This window comes from Monomorium pharaonis, chromosome 6, assembly GCF_013373865.1.
Source record: "Monomorium pharaonis isolate MP-MQ-018 chromosome 6, ASM1337386v2, whole genome shotgun sequence".
Lineage (NCBI taxonomy): Eukaryota > Metazoa > Arthropoda > Insecta > Hymenoptera > Formicidae > Monomorium > Monomorium pharaonis.
In genome coordinates, this window is record NC_050472.1 from 8,163,802 (window position 1) to 8,183,891 (window position 20,090).

General features: G+C 26.6%; 1 protein-coding gene across 2 annotated transcripts; it reads right to left on the minus strand.

Annotated features, from left to right (window-relative positions):
• Positions 1-41: 41 nt before the first annotated feature.
• Positions 42-16,233, minus strand: LOC118645908 (fatty acyl-CoA reductase 1-like). Of its 2 annotated transcripts, XM_036287818.1 has the most exons (9): positions 15,797-16,233; positions 15,224-15,472; positions 14,764-14,909; positions 14,202-14,311; positions 9,749-9,941; positions 7,013-7,255; positions 5,566-5,742; positions 4,447-4,527; positions 42-281 (listed from the first exon to the last, which is right to left on the minus strand). In XM_036287818.1, exons 1-9 carry the CDS (start codon positions 16,007-16,009, stop codon positions 200-202), a joined length of 1,494 nt encoding a protein of 497 aa, XP_036143711.1. In that variant the 5' UTR covers positions 16,010-16,233; the 3' UTR covers positions 42-199. The 2 variants fall into 2 exon arrangements, with proteins under 2 accessions (XP_036143711.1, XP_036143712.1); XM_036287819.1 differs by lacking the exons at positions 42-281; positions 4,447-4,527 and adding an exon at positions 4,562-4,706 and having other exon boundaries at positions 15,797-16,009.
• Between the last annotated feature and the right edge of the window lie 3,857 nt (positions 16,234-20,090).

A 20,090-nucleotide genomic window follows, 5' to 3' on the forward strand; every position in this document is an offset into this window, starting at 1 on the left:
TTTACACTTTGTATATTATATTAAATATATACACATGATATTTAAAAATAAACAATAAAATATTTTTATTACATTGAAAATACATAATAAATTTAAGGAGAAAAATACCCTTGACTAAAAAAGATATGCATTGTATATGTGTTTGATTATCATAAATTTCAGTTCCTTATACAATATTGGTGAGTAAATAATTTTATATCTACAAAAAGATCCACTTGTATATTATCCATAACACACCAAAAAAGATGATATTTTCCATCACTGTAGAGAACAGATGTACTCTAAAAATAAATTTAATTAATTATGTAATATTATGTAAATCTTAATTATAGATAAGAGATTGTTTGTATTATATTAAACAGGAAATTATATTAATTCTAATTTGTTAATTAATATAATCAAGAATTTTTTATTTTTCTTTATTTTTATTTATATTTATATCATACTATACAAATTTATTAGTTGGAAATCTTATATCAACTTATTGAACAAACTAAATTTATCTAATTTGATTCGATTGTAGTTTTGACGTAACCAAATTTACTCAACCCAAAGATTTATATATATATATATAATTTTTATATTTATATTTATATTAAGTTGGTGCAAAAATAATTGCGATTTTTGGAAGTTCAAAATACACGCGGTTATTCTGGGCATCGACCGTGTAATTTCATGTGAAATTCTTAGGCTAGTATTCATAGTCGGATCTTATTTAAAGATCGTTTCAAGCAATGTCTTAAGATGCTAATACGGCTCTGTGATTGGCTAATGGCATCTTAAGACAGTACTTAAGATGATCTTAAATATAAGATCCGACTATGAATACCGGTCTTAGAACACATACCTGGAAGGTGAACAGCTTATGCTTCCCGTGGAAAAGATTTGTGTCAAAGGCTACATTTCAAAATGTCTTTCCGAGGAAAATTTTATGCAAAATATATAGTACACGTAACGTATCCTATATTACATAGAGTAAAATTTTTCTCGGAATGGACGTTTTGGAATGTAGCCCAAGTTGGGTGCGAGAGAAAAAGGTAAATTATATATAAGCTTTGCTCGCAATGCGCAAACGCAAGTGACGTCACGCTCACCGCGCGTTTGAATATTGAAATGTAATTTTTAATTCAAATACAATAGGCAATAATCGAAAAGATGATAATTAATTTACATACTATGATAAATAATAATAAACTTTATTTACAAATAATAATAGACTTTACTTTAAATTTTTTTGTAAGTACAATAACAAAAATAACATTTAAGATATATTATTGATGTTTAAGGGGATACTAAACTGCTCTGTTTTATCATTAATTTTTGGACACCGAAATCTTTTTATTGATTGCATGGAATTGAAAATCCTTCTCCAAAATTAAAATACAGATAATAACGCGGTGCGCTGCGATCAATTTCATACAAAAAACGAAAAAAAGTTAGAAAATTATAGTTTTGTTATCGACTTCTGTAGTCGACTCGTGAAAACATTGGCTGCGTATAAAAGTTTTAGACTTTGTACGTATAAAATAAGCATGGAGCGCACTTGGCATTTCAGCAAAGAACAATACTGTGCTTTTAGAATGAGCCTAGGAACCTTAGAAAAAAAGTTTTCGGTGCTTAAAAGGATCCTATCTGTTTTATCGTCAGAATTGTACAATTTGTTCCAATGTATAACTTTTTATTGCATTTACAGAATTAAAAATTCTCCACAATTAATTCTGGAAAAGGATTTCTAAATCTATAAAAGAAATACATACAAAATTTTGTTAATAACGTGCCCAAATGACTCTACATTATCGACCTTGATCAAGTTTGACGAGCAGTTTAGCATCCCCTTAAAGAGTATTAACTTTGAATATTTTTGTCTAATAAATTTTTTACATTTTATATCACTTGCACCTTTTCTTTCGTGGAATAAACACATTTATATAAATTTTAGCAACAATTTGAATGAATTCAGTCCTTCAATTATTTAAAGCATCTTGTTTCATGATATGTTCCGTCATTTTAATATTATTAAAAACTGAATAGCAAACAGTTTGAAACGTTTTTATTACTAATACATTTTTAATATTTTTTGCGATCAATATCGATGTTATCGAGGTATTTCTTATATTATAACTCCTAACTTTCTACAAACAATAATAATGCTATTTAAGCAATTAATATTATTGTTTGTAGGAAATTAGGAGTTATAATATAAAAAATATCTCTCTATTAAGCTCGCACTGAGAGAAAAATATATAATTATTACAACTATAATTGCATAGTAAAATAATTATAAAGTTAGAAATGTTATTTTTATAGTAATTATTACTATAATATTGGTAATAATAACTTTAATTTATATTGTTAAATAACTATAAAATATAGTTGAGGTGCCAGTGGACCATAAATTTATAGTTGGTTTAAACTATATTATAGTTCTCATAACCATAATATTAGTTTATGTAACTTATGATATGGTTGCTATAAATCAAAATTAAAATTTTTATACACTTTTATAAAAATTTTATACACTAGTTGTAGCATAAAATGATCATTATAAGCATTTACCATAAATATATAGTTATTATTACCAATATTATAGTAATAATTACTATAAAAATGATATTTCTAATTATAATTATTTTACTATGCAATTATAGTTGTAAATATCATATATTTTTCTATCAGTGCAGAAGAGAAATAGAATTAAAAAATATAGAGAAATGTAGTCGATAAAATAAGAAGAGAATCGTGTGGTTCTAATTTTAGGCTCATAAGCGTACAAAATATAAACAACAATAGCTGGAGTCGTGTGGAGTAGCGGTGAGAGAGCTATCGTGTAGAGCAAGGGATCCTGAGTTCGAAACCAGCCAGCGCTCCTTTAATTTTTCAGTCGCTAACAGAAAGTATAATATAAGTTGTCTTCGAGAATGATTGAATTGAAATATTTTAGTCATTAGCGATGATAGCAAAATAGTATTTTTTACATCTCACGTTCGAGAATGATTGTACGCATATATGCATTTATAATAACTATAAAAATATAATAGCGTAAATTATATTATTTAATTAACCTAACTATTTTTATAGTTTAATTCAGTTTAATTTTCATAACCTGAAAAAAATAGTTGAGGTGCTATACGACTATATTTTTATAGTTGCTGAAACTTTTTTTTTCTCTGAGTGCGCGGTTGCTCATTGCGAACTAAGGTTAAAATCTACTTTTATCTATTATTAAAACATGTTTATCGTCACACTCAATTTGGATACAAGCTTGATTCTTCATTTCATTCCAGGTATATATATGCGTTTTAAGGTAAAATTTTTCACTTTTCGTTTTCCATCGTTGGGAAAAAGTTACACGATCGATGCCATGAAATAAACTTTGTTCGATTATAGTTAAATAGTTAATTATTTCTCAGATCTCGAGGTGCTCTTCGAGGATCTGCTTCAATAATAGCTTTTAACTCATCATTATCAATTGCAGAATAACATTCACGGCGTTCATCATTTTTTATTTTCATCTTCGTTGCAAAATTTATGAAATCAGTGTTGAGTTGTACGCTCACTAATGATATTCTCACCGAACACTTTATTGACTACGTTCAAAAGTGAATGTAATGTTGGAACTGTTGTAAAGTTCTCTAATACGATTAGTTGTTGCTTTTAGTTTTAGTTGGATCTAAATGTATAAATCAATTATATAAAAAAATTTTACAACAATTTCATCGCCTCTATTTGAATTCATATAACAAAATTGCACAAATTTGTTTTTTTCCATTTTTATTTCGGTAAGAAACATAATCTTGTAAACAATTGAAACAAGAAGCTAAACGTAAATTGATAAAACAAATTTCAAAATGATATACTATTTGAATACAGTCGGATAAAAGTTTACTTCAGAATAACCGTGTAAATTTTAAACTTCTGAAAACGGTAATTATTTTTACATTAACCTAATATGTATATGTATATACATATGTGTGCATGTGTGTATGTTATACACTTTAAGTTTAAAAAAAATGTAAAAATATGTATAATAAATGTTAAAGTGCATCCTCGAAAAGTTTTGATTTGAAAAGTAAAAATGCTTTGTAACAAATGTATTTGTATAATGCATAAGTATATTATGATATATTCATACATGCATGAGCATATTATAATTGCTGCAAATTTATTTTAATAACTTGTAATAATAAAATGACCTTAAATATTACTCATGAAATTATTTAATTATTTCTTCTTTCTGTTAGACACTATAATGGCACTAACAATGGGAAACAGTAATTAGAGGAATAAGTAATAAATAAAAATTGTTACCTAATGCAAAGATATTACGAGTGCCGATATCTATGCACATATGTTATAACATCACCTTCTATTCTTATATATCTTATAATATAATACTTGTTATATAATATAATACCTTTGTATAATACTTGTTGAATAATATAATACCTTTTTTGACGTACTCTAGCTGCATCTAACCGGTTTAAGTCTTCATAAAGAAGAAATTTTTTGCCACCAATTATAGAGTTTCTTCAAAACATGAAACATTTTCAAACATATTTATAAACATTTATAAGTCTTAAACTATCTTCGTAATATAAACTTTATTGACCTTTCGTTGACATTCTGGGTGTAAGCTACCTGTACGATAAATTTGACGCTCTGTACCATTTCCAATTTTCAGAATGTTGAACAAGTGCCACTTAGTACTAGATTGAAGAATTAACTACAGTTTAGAACTATTACGTACGCGTGGCAAGAGTCAGTGTGATCTTACCTGTTGTCAGATACAAGTTATGGGTGTTAACCATGTGTGTTAAAGACGTCAGCTTCGACTAAATTAAAAAACTTTGTGTTTTCGGCTATTTTGTTAATATTGACAGTAAGTGTACCTTATAATGTTTGTAATTTCTTTTAAATTTTGTTTATTTATTATACATAAATTAATTTATTTGAAATATATAGTTTAGTCAGCTGACGTCTTTAGCACATTGGGTGATTCACATCCATAACCTGCTTCTAACGACAGCTAAGACAATATTGACGCTTCCCACGCATACGTAATAAAGTCCTAAACTATTCCAATTTTATTTAAAATGTGTTTTACATTTTTTGATAATAAATACAACTTTTATTAAAAAATTTCCGGTTTTTATTTATCGAAATAATCTACTTTTCATATGCAAAATAATTTTTTTTTTTTTTTTCAGAGTCCACTAAAAACTACTTTTCTTCTTAAAACATTATATCTAAACAACTTTGTAGATTTTTAATTTCTAATATTGAAATCTATAAAAGTTACAATTATTTAAAAATCTTTTTTTTCTCGACATATGATAAACAAAAATTTTACAAAAACTTTGATAAGATTTCATTGAAAAAATTATTGCAATACGTTTAAGAAACCTTGATGAAATTGACCTATAATTTTTATTATAACGATTAAATGCTTTATATAAAAATGGCAGTTACTAAGAATTGTTCTGTATGTGAGCCCGATTTGTCAAAGTTAATCGAAAAAAAGGTGTGTCAACAAAAAGTTCAAAATAAAAGGTATATAACGCTTACTTGTAATATTCCTTTATATCATAAGCGGAATAATCATAAGAAAACATTTTTTGTTCTTCGGGTGGTATTAAGGATGTCAAGAACGATTTACTTATATTGCTGTATTCCCAATTATTAGACGAAAAGTAATATGTAACACAACTGACAACATATAATAGTCGTACCAATCGTATTGCCCTAAATAACATATTCATTAAAATAAAATTTGAACATAACGATATGTATTCAATTATATTATTGAATCTGTATTGAACGTCTTGTCGTATTGTCGTATTAAACGTAGAAGTAATCAACAGATTTTAGTGAAACTTTACAACGATACATCTTAGCGGTCCAGAAAAATACTGTTAAATTTTTGAAACGATGCACTTGCTTGTTTGAGTGAAATAATTGACAGGATAAAAAAGTTTACAATGATCGAACCAATACAGCACGTAAGTGTGGTAAACGAGCACAAGTGATATAACATGAATTTGAAATTGTTATATTTAGTTAGAAGAATGCTTGTTCTCAATTAAAAAAAAAAATTATTTCAGTAATAAAAATAGTATTTTATAAGCGAACTTTTATTCACATTTATTATAATTAATTTTAGAACTTATACAGCAAAAAAAGAAGGCAACAAAATGGTTTTGAGTATTTCTTTTTACTTGAGCCTCTATGCCACTTGTGCCGGGCCTGAGCAGAGAAACTCTTTTAAATTAATAAGTTGACCAAAAACATGCCAGTCCTCAAAGGATTAAAAACAAGAATTTAAAAGGCGAAGGTACAGGGAAGTCCTCCTTTTAAAAAAATTTACATTAAAAGATTTACATTTTTATGTTTCGTCGAGTTATAAACGTTTTTAAAATTTACCAAATCAGACTTTGCATCGCAATACTAGAACCTATACAAGATGAATAAAAATTCTTTTCTTATGCAAATTAAACTCAATCTATCGATTGAACGATATTACTACTTGATCGATTTAGCCATTATTAAGATTTAATAATAAAAGTCTTTTAAAATGGCGTCTTGCATAAGAAACACCTAGCTGTGCGTGACATTGTTTACATTACCGTGCCTCCCATATCATAATTAAATTGACGTGTAATTTAATAGCTTTGATTTTAACAAGCGTCTATTAAATATTCTCTTTTTAAATTGCTAAAGTTGTTATTTTTTGCAAGTTTTTCCTATTATTTTTCTAAATCAGTGATTCAAAAAGACAACAAATAATTCATTTAGCAATAAATCATAACACACAAACAAACATACAATACCGATTCGTATAGTATTCGATATTATTATATTTATCGAATACTATACGAATTATTATTTTAGTTTTCTGTATATCTTAATGAACATTTAAATAAATTAAATTTCGTTAATTTAATCAAATACATAAAGAAAAAATTTTCATTTTCCAAATTAGTTAAATTAGTTAAATATTTAATTTAAGACTTACATAGGTCGACGTCCAAAGCACGTTAAAATCCGATCTATTAATGTAGCTGGCATAACATGTAATAACATTGTTAATATATAGAATAAAATAAAATTAGTGGTGCATATTGATTTATTATTCCAAATAGTCCCGTCCAGAGGTATCTCATCAAGCATACTTAGACACATGTCTATATCATATCGATGTGTTGTACGTCTCTCATTTACACAATTTAAAACAAATAAATTAGAATCCTTAGTAAACCTATTAATAGATAAAATTAGAAATTAATTAATCTATAGAAACTGCTTGTTACTTGAACAAAATTTTATAAGATTTGTATAAAAGGAAGACAAATAAGCCTTTAAATTAACCACTTGAAAGAAAATGGACTTATGCAATTTTATATCATCATATATAATTGGCCATGCAGACATACACATACACACGCGCTCAAGCATGCACGCACGCACAATGCGACAATACAAAATATTATTAAAAAATGTCAATTTCCTTATTACACACATGTCAAAATTTAAAAATAATAAATTTCTTATTTTAATTAATTAATTCAAAATTTATTTTAAAAAACATTGAAACGTACAGTAGAAGAATATTTATTTCTTATCTAGTTTTTAATGGTACCATGCTAATCGATATCGGGAGCCGGAATCGATCAAGCATAGAGTTACACTCTGAGGCAAAATCTTTCTCCCCCATTAAGAAATAAATTTGCATAAGGAAAAAATACTGAGAGAAATTAAATATAACATTCAAGTGGAAAAGTGTTCAGTTGCTAGCTGTGAAAGAATGATAAAAAACACTCTTGGGTAATAACTAATCTCGCAAATAGTTACATATAATTAAAGAAAAACACAATTTTTCGGCCAAGCGATTTCTAGCTCTTATCAAGTGTATCTCGTGTTAATAAATTATCTCGTGTAAATAAATAAGTTACGTTAAGTATATTAAATATCTATCAATATCAATTCGCAACAGCAAACGTTAAGTATTGTTTAGGAAAACGTGTTAGAAAACACGTCTGTACTCCGCAAACTTTGTCAGTGGAAATTAAATATAAGTAAAGCTCTAAAATTTGGAATAATAATGTCGGAGTTGTTTGGAAGTCTTTGAGTATAACGGAGTAATTGCGAAGTGATTATCTTTAATCTCGAAATAGGAGAGATGGTGAGAATATGGCACTATTTTCAATAAAAAAATGTTCCAAATGTAATAAAATAAAAAGGGCAAGCATTAATCGTATCGAAAAGTTTACAAAGTTGTGAAGCTATTTTTCTGCTGAACGCAGCCAATAAGTTCCTCTATTCAGATTTAATACTCCTGATCTATCGATGCGCCGTGGCCATTAAATTTGTGACATTAGAAGTGAGAAATGACACGTTGACAACCCACTTTTTGCGTCTGTGCCATTTGCAAATTAAATAAATTTGAATAAAATAACTCTTAAGATCACTTTAATATATTCGTTAAAATATGTGCGAATGGTATCCTTTTTTTACAATAGTCAATACATAACCGTCAAATAAATATGATACAAGGTCGAATTTTCCCTGCTATAAAAAAAGAAAAATCTTTCTTTTATACTTATAATAGTTACAATTCGCTGTATTTTGAGGAATTTATAAACACGACACAAGTTACAGCAACAGAAGAATACGGCAAATAATTACAATATAGCATGCACGAACGCAAAAATGGAGTTGTCAACGTACGTTTCTTACTTTTGGGGATTTATCGGTCTCGAATTTTCAAAAAATCGATTTTTTGAATTTTTTTGCACGGCGGAAAAAATATAAAAAAACTACTCGCCGGATGTTTTGATTTTTTAACATGTGTAGTACATATCTGTAGCTCCAGTGTAGACTAAAATAACGATTGGTTAACAATTTCTTGATCAATTTTTTAACATTTATTTCTTACGAAAACAAAGTTTTTTTTTTAAATTTCCGCCATTTTTGTAATTTTTTGGTCCAATTTCTCCATTCTAATCTATACTGAAGCCTTTTTCCCATAGATTAATAATCTTTCTTATTTTTTTCCTTTTCAGACGATCCATTTAACCAAAATCATTTACACCAGTTATTTTCAGCACTTTTTTTGCTAAAACATATTTATATAATAAATTGCATAAATCAATTTAAAAAATATTTCTTGCAATTAAATAGTGTAACAATATAGTTAAAAAGTTTCAAATAGTTTTCTTTATTCTCTTAAAAAAAAATTATTAAAAATTTTTTTCATTTCTCTTTCTGAAACAGATAAGTTCCCTTGATGTCACAAATTTATGTATGGTTGCGGTAAGGAGTCAGAAACCTTAATAAAATATTGAATAAAGTGCATACGATCTTGTTATAAGCATTAATTGATGTAGTTCTTATAAAAAAAGAAAGCTTTCTCTAATTTAATTATACATTTTAATAAGTTAATACTAGAAAACAAATGCATTATTACTCTAAACAAATTTTAAACTACGCTTATTTTTTGTATATCTTTTGTTTTAGATAAATTTTTCAATATTTCTTTATTTAAAAAAATTATACTTATTACATCATCGTTTTCTTCATAAAAGAACAAAGAAAATTCACTATTTAGTTATCAATCTTACTGTTGTTAGAAAGGATTGAGACATCCGAGAAGTTTGGGCTGACGTTTTACCTTGCTTTTATCTTTAAAGGTAAGCAATTCAGTTTTGTCTTCTAAAGTTAAAAATAATTGTAACATATATACTGAGCATACGTGGTCAATCCAAGTTTCCAGCATACAACGAGCATAGCTTTAACGACAATGTCTACTGGTACAAAGTTGCTATGACAACTTGTATTTAAGTAAACTACTCGTATTACTCCTTTTCCAGCACCAATATAAAGGCTTATTATACCATAATAGTTATCTATCCATCCTGGAAATGGTTCCCTTATTGATGACATAACTAAAATTTAAAACACATGCAAATTAAATTATTATCAGATTATTATTAAATTTTAATAATTTTTTAATAATAGAAAAATGGTGGCAATATGATCACCCATTTACTTTTTTACAAAACTTTTTACATAACTTTGTTAATAATTAATATTTTAACCCATTTAGAACCAAATGTCCACTATTTTTTCTCCACGACCAATGCTCAGATTTTTTAACAGGTCATTACTTGACACAGTTATGTAAAAAATTAAAGACATAGTTGTTTTTAACTGTTTTACAATAATAAATAAAAGATTGTAAATTAAGGGTCAAAATTCAATTAATTTGAATAAGATGGATTAGGATTAAAATCTAATTGACTTAAATTGTAATTTATCATCTTTAATTCATTATTTTTGATTTTTGATAATTATTTTAATACAAACTTAACACAGAAGTAATTGATCTAATTTTTATTTAAATTACTACAAATACAGCATGTTATAAATATAGCATGTTATAAATATGCTATAATTGTTTTTAATAACTAATAATTAATGAACACACTGCAAGTCTAAGTGTTTTATTTTAAAACGCTTAAAATGTTGAAATTCTTGTAGTCACCTTTTAAGCGTTTAAAAACGTATTAAATTTAAAGACATATAAAGTGCTTTTTTTCAAAACACTTACGTGTTTTATTTTGACGTGGATTTAATGCATTTAAAGTGTTTAAACACACACATGTATTCTTAAAAAAAAGCTTTGATTCCAAAATATATTATACTTAAAATAAAAATTTTCATAATTCCGTTTATCTCATTTTTCTCGATTTCTTTTATAGACTGACATATTTCAGTCTAACATTATATGTCGATGACCAAAAATCTGACTTCTTCCGCGCTCTCGATGAGCTCCTTTTACTTATACAACAAGTGCATTTTATTCACAAGAAAACATGCCACGTAGCGATTCTATCTATAAGTGTTTTACTTTAACACGGTTTTAGTGTTTTCTATTCTGTATATATAATGATTAAAAACACAAGTAAACGTATTATTTATATAAAACGTATTAAATGTTGTATAAAAAACATTATGACATTTTAATCCGATGTTTAAAATAGTTATCCTGTTTTATTTTTATATGTTTGATCCGATAAAACACTTTAATGTTTTATTTTAAAACACTTTATAAAACACTTAGATTTGGAGTGCATACAAATAAATATTTTTATACAAAAAAATATTTTACTACAAAAACTTAACGCCGCTAAACCGAATAATTTACTTTAACACAAAATCGCTTTTTTCCAATTTAACTTATAGACTGAAATAATAATAATTAAAAATTACAATTTTTTGCAATTGAAATCGTAATGGCGTTATATACGTATGACATTATACACGCACGTGAGAGAGGGAGAGAGAGAGAGAGAGAGAGAGAGAATGTGCGCACGCACGCACAAGAGATTGAGATATTAAAAATTGCTATAAACAAAGTGTTATATACTAAACACACACACACACACACACACACACACACACACACACACGTGCACACACACACATTCAGATGCACGCACAAAAGAAATAGAAAAAGAGCTAGTAAATTATTCGGTTTAGCGGCGCCAAGTTTTTGTAGTAAAATATTTATTTGTATTAAAATATTTATTTGTAATATTTGTACAAATAAGTATTTGTAAAAGTAGATGTTCTAATTCGTATGAACATCTATTTTCATAGTTGGCGCATTTTCTTTATATCACCCATACAGCACAGAAAGATTGCAGCAACATTGTGGCAACATTTCAACGCAAGATTGCAATATTGCATAAACGTTGTAAAATGTTGCTGCAAGGTTGCTGCAAGATTGCAGCAATGGTAAAATGTCCGCTTTTAGAAATATTGTTACGTAATATTGTAGCAATATTGCAGTAAAATATGTATGCAATATTATTTAGAAAAAGATTATTCAAAATAATTCATCTGATTTTAAATAACTATTTTGAATTTAACAAATACAGAGTGATTAGTGAAACTTCAAAAGATAAACTTTGCAAGTTTTGTCTTTTATCTTATATAAGTACATTATAAGATGAGAGAGACAAAACTTACAAAATTTATCTTTTGGTTGACGTAATCACTCTGTTGTTAAATTCAAAATATAGTTAGAATTGATCGGATGATCGTTTGGTTGATGTCACTATAATCACTCTGTATTTGTTAAATTAAAAAATACAGTTATTTAAAATAATTTTGAATAACCTTGTACTCTGTTATACACAAATCTACATAATAATAGTTTTACACACAAATTAAAACTACTCCAGAATGCATGTATCTCCATAGATGAAAAATTTTAAATAATATAGAAGGATCACTTTTACATTATTTTTGAAAAGTTACTGTAATATATTTATTCAAACTGTATTGAATATTAATTTTATCTATTTTCACTATTTTAATAATATTTTAAAATGTTGCTGCATCATTGCTGAAGTAATATTGTAAAATAATGTCTTTGCAATATCTCTAAAACATTACATCGCAATATGCAATGTTGCAACGTTGCAGCAATGTTGCTGCAAGCTTCTGTGCTGTATGGGCATTACTTTTGTAGAAAAAATATAATTTTTGTTCTTTTACAAGAATACATTTTTGAGAACGTTTTGTATAAAAATGCATTTTTAAGGGGGGTTTTTGCGCGCATATTCTTGGCGTTTCTTTTTACCTTTTTTAAAAAAGGTAATTTTTGTGCGGTACGAATTATACATGTTTTATGGATATACTTAAACCAAAAGTTTACCAATATTCTCAATAGTACTTGGGAAAAAAAAGTTTATACAAAATTAGCCATATATGAATTTTGTCAATATCTAATCATATTTTGCCAAATATGGTTATCATATATAAATATATATAATTAGATATAAAATTTCAATACTTCTCGTGTATACTTAGATACGATGAAATACAAGGATAAATAGGATTTCAGGAAATTTGTGCACGTGTAATATTTAAGGCTATATGGACTAATATTTTCTGTGTAATGCGTATTGCGTAAACAATCAAAGGCGTAATTCTGTTACAGCATTAGGGGGGGTCACAGAGTTTGAAATTTAAAGAAATGGAAAAATGGTAAGGATTAACTAATCAGAACAATTCCATTACGTTGTTTCATTGTTTTGATTGGTTAACACCTACTATTTGCTTTTTCCGTTTTGTTATTTCGTACGCCATGTGACCGTACTCTAACAGGAGCACAACAGAATTATGTCTTTAATTATTAGTCATGCGGTATACATTACTCAGAAAATATTAGTTTAAGTGGCTTTTACTTTTAAATTTCAATTGTAATATTTTATGTAATATTCCATAATTTGTAATTATCCATTTTCCATAAAAAAATTAATCACATATGTATGTCAAAATTAAACTACAAATTATGGAAAACTGTACACAAAAACATAATATAAAAGCAAATACTACGCATGCAAAGTTTTGCACGTTTTTAAAAACAATGTATGAATTTCGTAAAGCATGTATTTTTATACCTTAATTGTATTTCAAATAATTACTGTTTATTCTACAATACTATACAATACTGTAGTGTGTGTCATATCCATAAAATTGCACATGTATTAAAATATTTTCTTAGATTTTTTGAAATTATCGATATTGATCAAAATAAAGAAAAGAGGAAAAAAGTATTATAATATAATGTTTTAATTACAATATTATCTGACTACTTCTGACTATATAAAATAAAATAAAGTATCTAATACAATTTTTTATAATCAGAAATGAACACCATATCTAACCATATATACATAACTAAAGGTTTTATGTATGCTTTAATAAAATTGTATATAGTAACGTAAATAATCGTATATAATTATATATAATATCATACATAACCATACATAATCATACATAGTACAATATAAAACCATGTATAACTATATATAACTTTATCTTTTTCTACAATTTCTTCACATAGACAAACATGGACTATTTTTTCCCGGGTATTTATAAGTTCTGCAGGAATTTTAGAAATGTTATGCTATTTGGGGTTGTAATGATTATTTAAATTTATAACAAAATTCCCAGTTTACGTTTAAAATTTTAATTTTGATAATCAACACTGAATAAAATTTATGAATTCTTACAATAATATTAAATAATACAAGAAATGTAAAAATATTGAACATACCTAACCCACAGTACATTAAAACTATTTCATATACATTAATTTATTTCTAATAATTGATAGTAAATCTACATACCCACAGAAGGTCTTACAATTGCGCAAGGCAAGGAGAAAGAATATTCTTGTATTATACTCTCTGCTAGGTTTTTCGAAAAAATATACGTATTGGGTGCATAATCCAAAAATCTGCAAAAAATTACATAAACACACACAAAATTAAGAATTACACTGTAGAATAATTGAAAAATTTTTAAGGCAAACCGGCATTTTTTATAGACATTTTGGCGCTAACAAATTTGTAAATAAAATTCCATTATGTTACATTTTTTTTAATTGGATTTAAAAATGCAGAAAACTTTTGATACATACGGCGGTTTTTAATACTTTTGAGACTAAATGGCTCAAAATGTAATAATAAAGCAATACCACTCAGTTGATAAATTTGTTTTTAGCAATAAAAAGTTTAGATAAGAATTCAATCCATCTCATCTATTTGGTGTTTTGGTTGTAAAATTTGTGTCAGACAGTATTATTGAAGGCAAGAATTTAAATTAAAAAATAATTTCCAGAAAACCTACCTTAGATTATATAAAATGTCTATATAAAATTTATAAAAACGACTTGTGTTTTTAACTTACTTAGCCATGAAAACGTTTAAAGTATGCTCATCTAATGATTCGGCCATATCTATCATTTTCTTCCAATTAACTATAGGTGAGTATACTTTTTCTTCTACGAATGGTTCATTCACATTTGTAAATGCTGTACTAACATACACTAACGCCTTTAAAAGATAAGAACATTAATTTAAAGATTTTATTTCTTTGGAATTTTTAGTAAATGAAAAAGTTGTTATAAAATAGATATTTAAATTTATATTATTGATTTTGAAATGTTATGACATTTTAGTACTATAATTTTTCTTTTAAGTTTATTACATTTTAAATGTTTTTAAGCTCGAAAAGTACATATTGCTGATATGAATTTTTAAAGATAATTTACAATAAAGATACAAATCATTGCATAAAATTATTGAAGATATTATGTGACAGAATGTGTTATTATAAAACACAATCGCAATTACTTTTTCTAACTTACTACAATATTTTTCATGTTCTGAGCTAAAATACAGATGTCTCTCGTTGATCTAGTGTTGTTAAGTATAGCATATTTTAAGCTGTCATTAAATTTTACACTCGCTGCTCCATGAATTATTATAGTCACTCTATCAATTAACATTTGCTTATTTTCATCCGATAAACCTAATACCTTCTCGCTAACATTACCAGAAATTGGAATTAGTTTCTTGAAACTCGAAGGTCGCTCTTCACGCAATTTGTCAAATAACTGAAATAATAAAACATCATTTTTTTATAGAATAGTTTTTTTATAATAAAAGTTTTTTATAAAATTTGTATTAAATGTATTAAATGTATAACCAAAAAATAAAATGTTTATTGACATTTGCAACAATATTATATTTATGTTTATTTTGATGTTTGACATGTATATTAATTACAAAATTTTAATTTTAAAAGTAACTTTCTTTAGTAATAATGTTACAATAGTATCTATAAAAAATTCTTTTTGTCTGTTTTGTATATAACACATCAGGATTTCTAAAATCTTACAGAAACGTTATAAAAAGTTTTCCTTCTCTATTTAACTTACTGGTAAGTTTAACATTTTCTTGAATCTTTGATTAACATCTAATCCTTTTGCTGGACGTATCAATAGAAATATTTCACGAACATCTGGACATGATCGCAATACCTTTTCGATAAACACTTTACCCAAAAATCCTGTTGCACCGGTCAAAAATATACTTTGTCCTGCGTAAAAAGCAGGAATCGATTTAGCTGGATCAATTGTCACCTTATTCATTATTTTTTTACAAAAACAATATGAACAATATAAACAAAGGGATGTGAAGTAAGATATAAAGTATTGAAACACTTGAAACTGCTATTATTTTTATGATAAGGGTAGATAGAGAGTCGTAGATGAAATTAAAATAAACGTTACTGATTTTAAATAGCTATGACAACTTTCAATTCAAATGGTTGACAAATTTCTTTACTACTGCTTAAGTATGAATTCTATAGTCAATTTGTGTTATATATTCCAGTTTAAGTGTGATGGAATTAATAATGCTTTAATACAGGAAATGACAAAAATCGTGCAATATAACGTCGAAAGTGCAAATAATATATGCAATAATATGCATTTGCTTCGGTCTACGACATAAATGTTAAAGTCGAAAGTGCAAATAATACGTGCAATAATATGCATTTGCTTCTCTTTACGATATAAATGTGTATTATAGAAATTTGTATTATAATATGTAATATCAAGTAACAATTTAAATTTTGCTAGTTTGTTTGCATCCTTGAAGAAGGATTTGGAAATGCATAATATAAACTGAATTTCTTCGGAATTGGATATGCTCTACTTGTATTTTTAAACCTTCGTATATAATATGCAATACAATACATTTACATAATTATTTACATAACTATAATACTTAGAATTATTTGTATTGGACACTGTTTTTATCAATATTTAATTATAATATTACAATGTAAGTCTAAAAATGAGAAAAATATAAAAGAGAGGAGTAAAAAAGATGCTTTGTAATTCAACCAAATTAAATTTTGGATTTTATTTATTTTTAAATTGTGTATAATATACATTTGTACACGAGTAATTAGCCGGAAATGATAAAGAAAAATGATAATCAAGTTAAATTAATCACGCAGTATTCAAAGCAAATGCATTAGTTTTTTAACGATTCGTTGACTTAATTATTTAGAGCTAATGTCTTTCTCGTGCATAGCATATCTTTAATATACTGGGTAGTACATTTTAACATATCTAAGCAAATTTTTCGAAAAATTTAGAAAATATGGTAAAATGAGATAACTTTGACCTAGTCAAGATAACTTTAATTCAAATTTTGTAAATGTTTATTTTTTTATATTGCCATTAAGTTGACTGTCCCGCTTAATTAATTTTGAATTGAAAATGTAGATAGCGATATTTAAAGATTACAAAAAATTAGTAGAGATTAAATCAGTTTATTTGTAATTAACGCTTTTATCACACCTAGGCAAATAGATATTAATAAATTGTATTACTAATTTTAAACTGAAAAAAGGTTTTGTTGCATTAATTGGAAATTTGATAGATTCAACAGTATGTCTGTTCAAAAATAGATGAATCAGTAATCTTGTAAGAATAAATATTGTGTAGTAAAATCTATTAGATGTTCTAATTATAGAATCTCAAGTTTAGTTATATTTACCAGAAATTTTGCTTGATTCTATTAAATACTCTATCATGTATATGTTATTGATAATATTTTTTTTAGTTTAGTAATATTTTTAGTTTAGTAATCAATTTTTATTTGGATACTTTAAATTAGCAGTTTTTAAACTTTAATGAGCATATTTCTTTATATTTACAAGGAAACATATTTAGATAAAAATAATTAATCTTAATGAAATTTGACGGATGTGTAGAGAGTTTAACACCAAATTGGACATATGGTTCCTTTTTTGCTCAACTCTGTCACTGTTGGTCTATCAAATCAGCACACAATACTTTTTAAATGTTTTTTTTAATATTTTTAATAATATTTACATTATTAGCATTTTATTGTATAAATATTATTTTGTGTTAATCATTGGAAAAGTACATTTACTATTATTATAAGTTTTTAAACACACTACACTTTATTAGATACTTTTGTATATACAATTATTACACAGTATTGTGTATTATATGTCGAATTGTACGTATAATACTTAACAGTGAATAATAAAATATCTCTTTTGTTAAATATACAATAACTAAAAAAAGATATTTCTTGCTCAAAATTTTGAAGAAAAGTAATCTATTAAACATATACGTGTTTAATTATTACAAATTATAATTTTTCGTACATATACTATCGGTGAATAAACAATCTTATTTTATGTTTTAAAGAAAATCCATTTATATATTAAACACAGAATACCAAAAAAGATGATATTTTCCACAACTGTACCAAACAGTTCAACGCTAAAAATAAATTTAAAAATAAATAATTAACATCCAATTTTAAAAAGGGGTATTATTTATTTTATCACCGTTTTTCCGCGATGCTGATTGGTTGTTGGTTGTCAAGTTCGTGCTGTGTGACTTGCTTCACTTTGTCTTTCATGATCATATATGATCATGCATAATCATATATGCAGTCGTGTCGGCGGGGCATATATTTATGCGACTATATAATATCATATACAATTCCATACAGTAGCCAAATTTTCATTTACACGATCTTTCATGATCGTAAATTAATCATATAACGAACTCTCTTCGTATAACAAAAACAATATATACTACGTGAATTTGCCGTGAATGATGGTTTTCTTTTATAAGCCTTTTGGAGTAAATTTTCTCACGAGAACGAGAAGCGCCGTGCCTTCGCCTACCCAGCGAGAAACGATAATGAATTTGACATCAATTCGACGTCGAATCGACATCGAAATGATGATTTTAATGTCGGATCGATGTCGATTCGATGTACTATTTCTCACTGGGTAGTGGCGATCTTGCGATCTACACGCAAATGAGAGTTCGGCTACTATACGCAATTATGTATGACCATGAATGATCGTACAATATCCTTCATATATTCATATATGGTTCCATACAAATCTATACGTGAAGGTATACAATCATGTACATACAATCATGCAAGATCGTACAAATGGGAGTTCGGCTGCAATATAGAATCATACATGATCATGGATGGTCATGTAATAGCCTTTATATGTTCATGTATGGTTCCATACAAATCCATGAATGAATATGATCATGTGCGATTATATACTCAACTATTCATGATTATATACGATCATATATTAATATACAAAATTATATATTGTTTTATGTATAATTTTATATGCTTACGTCTAATTATATACGATCATGTATGGACAATTTTTTCCCGGAAATATACATATTACAATAGTTGCCAATTATTTATCTATCTCAGTTGGATTTTACACATATATAATTTTTGTTAAAGTTATAATTTTTTTTTAGTGTAGTTAAAAGGAAGAAAGAAAGAGAGAGAGAGAGAGAGAGAGAGAGAGAGAAAAAAATAACATTGTTTAATAATGTTTATATATGTTACATATGTATATACTGTAAGTATATGTATACACATAAGAATGTATATGTACACATATATATGATAAATATGTATGTATTTTATATGTCTTTCTTTCTTTTTATTTCTCTTAATTAATAATAATAATTTCAAAGCTAAAGAGTCGCAGAATAGTCAAAAGTGAGAGAGAAAGAGAGAGAAAGTAAACACCCAATATGTACATACATACATTCAGAAAGAGAGAAAGAGAGAGAGAGAGAGAAAGAGAAAGACAGAGAATTAAAGATTTTTTCAAACATAATTTTTATTGCAAAAACAGAAAAGTTTACAAATTTTTTTTACTAAATTGTTTGTAAGGTCATAAATAAGAACACTCAATACATCCTCTCCCTGCTTGAATGACCGCCTTCACCCACATAACATCGGACATTTTATGTATATGCATTATTATGATATTTTTCCTCTATAACGTGAACTTGCACGCCCACGCGTAAGGAGTAATTCTTGCAATTACCGCTGGGCGATGCAACTTAGCCCTTTCTCCGAAGTCAAGTGATTCTCTCTTGCATGTAAGTCACTTGCGGAGGTCACTAGCAACTCCGAAATCAGACCTCAAATCTCATTTTTATTAGCTACCGTGCCTCGAATACGGTACCGCACGCAATACACAATCCCCCACAAATTTGTATCATGTATATTCTATGTACATGTTATATATATATATATATATATATACTATGGACATATATATAATATTATGCATGTATTACCTATTATGCATGTATATACATAATATATACATTGTAT

Bases quoted from the DNA above. Each gene is read 5' to 3' on its own strand.
- LOC118645908 (XM_036287818.1), bottom strand. From the start codon at position 16,009: ATGAATAAGGTGACAATTGATCCAGCTAAATCGATTCCTGCTTTTTAC. The intron at 14,910-15,223 runs GTAAGTTAGAAA...TATCTTTTAAAG, and splicing joins AGAACATGAAAAATATTGTA to GCGTTAGTGTATGTTAGTAC. The intron at 9,942-14,201 runs GTATGTAGATTT...TTTAAATTTTAG, and splicing joins AATTGTAAGACCTTCTGTGG to TTATGTCATCAATAAGGGAA.